The sequence below is a fragment of the Mandrillus leucophaeus genome, unplaced genomic scaffold, assembly GCF_000951045.1.
Source record: "Mandrillus leucophaeus isolate KB7577 unplaced genomic scaffold, Mleu.le_1.0 Scaffold352, whole genome shotgun sequence".
In the NCBI taxonomy this organism is placed as follows: Eukaryota; Metazoa; Chordata; class Mammalia; order Primates; family Cercopithecidae; genus Mandrillus; species Mandrillus leucophaeus.
The window spans coordinates 312,907-315,618 of record NW_012103721.1 but is presented as its reverse complement, the minus strand read 5'-3'; the positions used below and the strand labels follow the sequence as shown (position 1 = coordinate 315,618).

The following is a 2,712-nucleotide window of genomic DNA, read 5'->3' as shown; positions in this document are numbered from 1 at the left end:
CTGCAGGATCAGCCCTTGACCTGGATGGACGGACGGCTGGCTGGCTGGCTGGCTGGCTGGGGACTACTGTGCTTGTGTCATTCAGAGACAACCATTTCTTGAGTGCCTGCTGTGGGGGGCTCGGCCGAGTCCTGCTGATCGTGCAGTGGTGTAAGCCCAGCCCACAGTTCCTGCCCTCATGGAATGTGCAGCCTAGTGAGGACTGCAAGTCAAATAACCACGAGGTAACTGCAGGGAGACAGCGGGGTGATTTCTATGAAGAGAGGACATGGGGTGCCCCGAGAGCCCCTGACAGAGGGAACTTTGCGGTCCTAGAAACCAGGTGACGTTTTCCTGAGGAAATGACATTTCCCTCGGGGTCAGAGCTGAGGACACACACGGGACGCCTGTGTGTGTCCCGTGGCCGCTGTGACCCTGACCACACACCTGGGGCTGGAAAATACTACTCACTCTCGCACAGCTCTGGAGGATGGGAGCCACGGGCTGAGGCCAGAGTGTTTGCTCCAGGAGAGTCCCTCGTCGCCCATTCAGGTGCCCAGAGCCCCGGGCCTTGCACACCTTGTTCCCTGGCACCTCCTCCTCCCATGTGGGTGTGCAGCATCCTGCTCCAGGGCCTCTGCACCTCTCATCTGCCGTTGCAGGTGGTGGCACTTAGGGTCCACCTGAGTAGTCCTCAGGATTCACCTTTATCACCGCATGAGGGAACATCCCCAGGTTCCAGGGATTAGGACGGGGATTCCTTTGGGGGCTGCTCTCCTGCCCACCACTGTGCCTGAATGCGATGCACATAGCGGCCAGCATATGCAGAGGCCCCAGGACGACCTGGGGTGGCTGGAGCTAGAGCCGGACCTGGTGTCAGAAGCGGGAGAGGCCAGGGATTCCAGAGAAAGGCTTGACGTGTACTTGAAGTGAGTAAAGGGTTTTGAATGAACCAAGAACTGATCAGATTTATGTTTTTTATAGATGGGTCTCCAGTCTGTGTGAACAGATTAGAGGGGGCCAGGATGGGAGCTGAGGCCCAGGCAGAGGCTTTGCAGAGTGCCAGGAGAGGGCGCTGTAGCCCGGACTGGTGTGTGGGTGGGAAGGTGGCCGATGCATTTCTCTGCTGTTTTTCTCCCTGCTGAGCTTGGGTCCTTGTGGAGGGTGGATGGCAGACATTTCACTCTGGGACCTCATGCCTATGCTATCCGAAAGACCCCCAGGCGCCTGGGTGTAAGAACCACCATCTGCCTTTGAGTAGAGTTTCTATTAATGTAACATTCGCCAATGGATGGAAGACGGCCACAACTCTAAAATCACAGGGAGCTTTTCTGAAGAAAATAGAATAGCACAGCTGTTTCCATGGACAAAGCTGGCAGGTGACAGCCCCCTAACTTCTCAGCTCACACCTAACGGTGTCCGTGTCTGGTGAAAGCTGCTTCAGCGGGGACAGTCGGAGAGCAGCATGGAGTGAGCTGGCTTATGGGGTCGTCTTTTCAGTCTCCTCCTATGGGGCCTGGGAGAAGGGAGCGGCAGATGGCCAGGTTCCCACCACAGGTCATCGAGGTCACCTCCACGTGGCTGGCGGGGTTGGGGGGGGGCATTTTCACACCCACTCCGAAGCACATCCCGGCTGCTGCACACCCTTCACCCCTGTGCGATGCTGGGACCGCATGCTCAGGCGCGGTGTGGGGCCTTGCTGCACTCACTGGTAGGGGAGCTCTGGGATGGTGGGTGCACCCTGGCCCTGGGCTGGAGTGACTGATCTCTTCTCTCACCAGACCTGCGACCGCATCAAGCAGTCTGCTAGCGGAACCAAGCGGCACGTGTTCATCAAGACCATGGGCGGCTACTGTGACTACCTGGCCAACATGGGGGGGCTTGCGGCCGGAGCCGATGCCGCATACATTTTCGAAGAGCCCTTCGACATTGGGGATCTGCAGGTATGTGACAGGGCTGGCCTCAGGGGACCGTCCCTTTGGGATCCTCTCGGTGCTGCGGAGCGAATCATCGTGTCTAGGGTGGTTTGCTTTTCGAGGGGGCATGGAGACGGAGGTGCTACCGAACACGCCATGCTTGATGCCCTTCGCATCGCCCAGGTGCCTCTCCCGAGTGTCAGGTGATGGCGGACATGCCTGGTTGAGGACACCTTCTAGTCTCTTGTGTGAAACACAAGCTTGTTTTTTTGATGTAGTCTGTTGTGTAATGTTTTCTCACTTCTGTCACAAACGATTTGAGTGCCTCCGCTGACAGTCACCACCCACGTCTGCGACTGGCTCTGGAGCTGGCTGCAGCTTCTTTTAAATCTTGAGGCCTCTGATGCTGCGTCTGCCTCTAAACTGACACAGACACGGCCGTGGTTTCTTGGCATCTGTGGCTCTTTTAGAGAAGGGTGTCGCCGACCCCGGGGTCTGCCCCTGCTTCGACGGCACAGCAGAATCCAGGCCTGGACCCTGCAGTGTTCAAAGTTGCTAAACTCCATGCAGGAGGACAGGCCTTGGCAGATAAAATGCAACTGAACAATTGTCTTTAATTAGTTATATAAATAAATGTATGTTATATATTGCTCTGTCACCCAGGCTGGAGTGCAATGGCGTGATCTTGGCTCACTGCAACCTCCGACTCCCAGGTTCAAGCCATTCTCCTGCCTCAGCCTCCCGAGTAGTTGGGATTACAGGCGCATGCCACCATGCCCACCTAATTTTTGTATTTTTAATAGAGATGGGGTTTCAC

The 2,712-nt window shown here is 56.4% G+C and overlaps 1 protein-coding gene across 1 annotated transcript in view; it reads left to right on the top strand.

Annotated features, from left to right (window-relative positions):
* The window catches only part of LOC105546272 (ATP-dependent 6-phosphofructokinase, platelet type-like), a 16,937-nt gene that overhangs the window by 9,161 nt on the left and 5,064 nt on the right, over positions 1–2,712 (top strand). Inside the window, exon 2 of the mRNA XM_011989406.1 lies at positions 1,761–1,922. Coding sequence (XP_011844796.1) covers positions 1,761–1,922 — 162 coding nt within the window. The remainder of the gene's footprint in view (positions 1–1,760; positions 1,923–2,712) is intronic.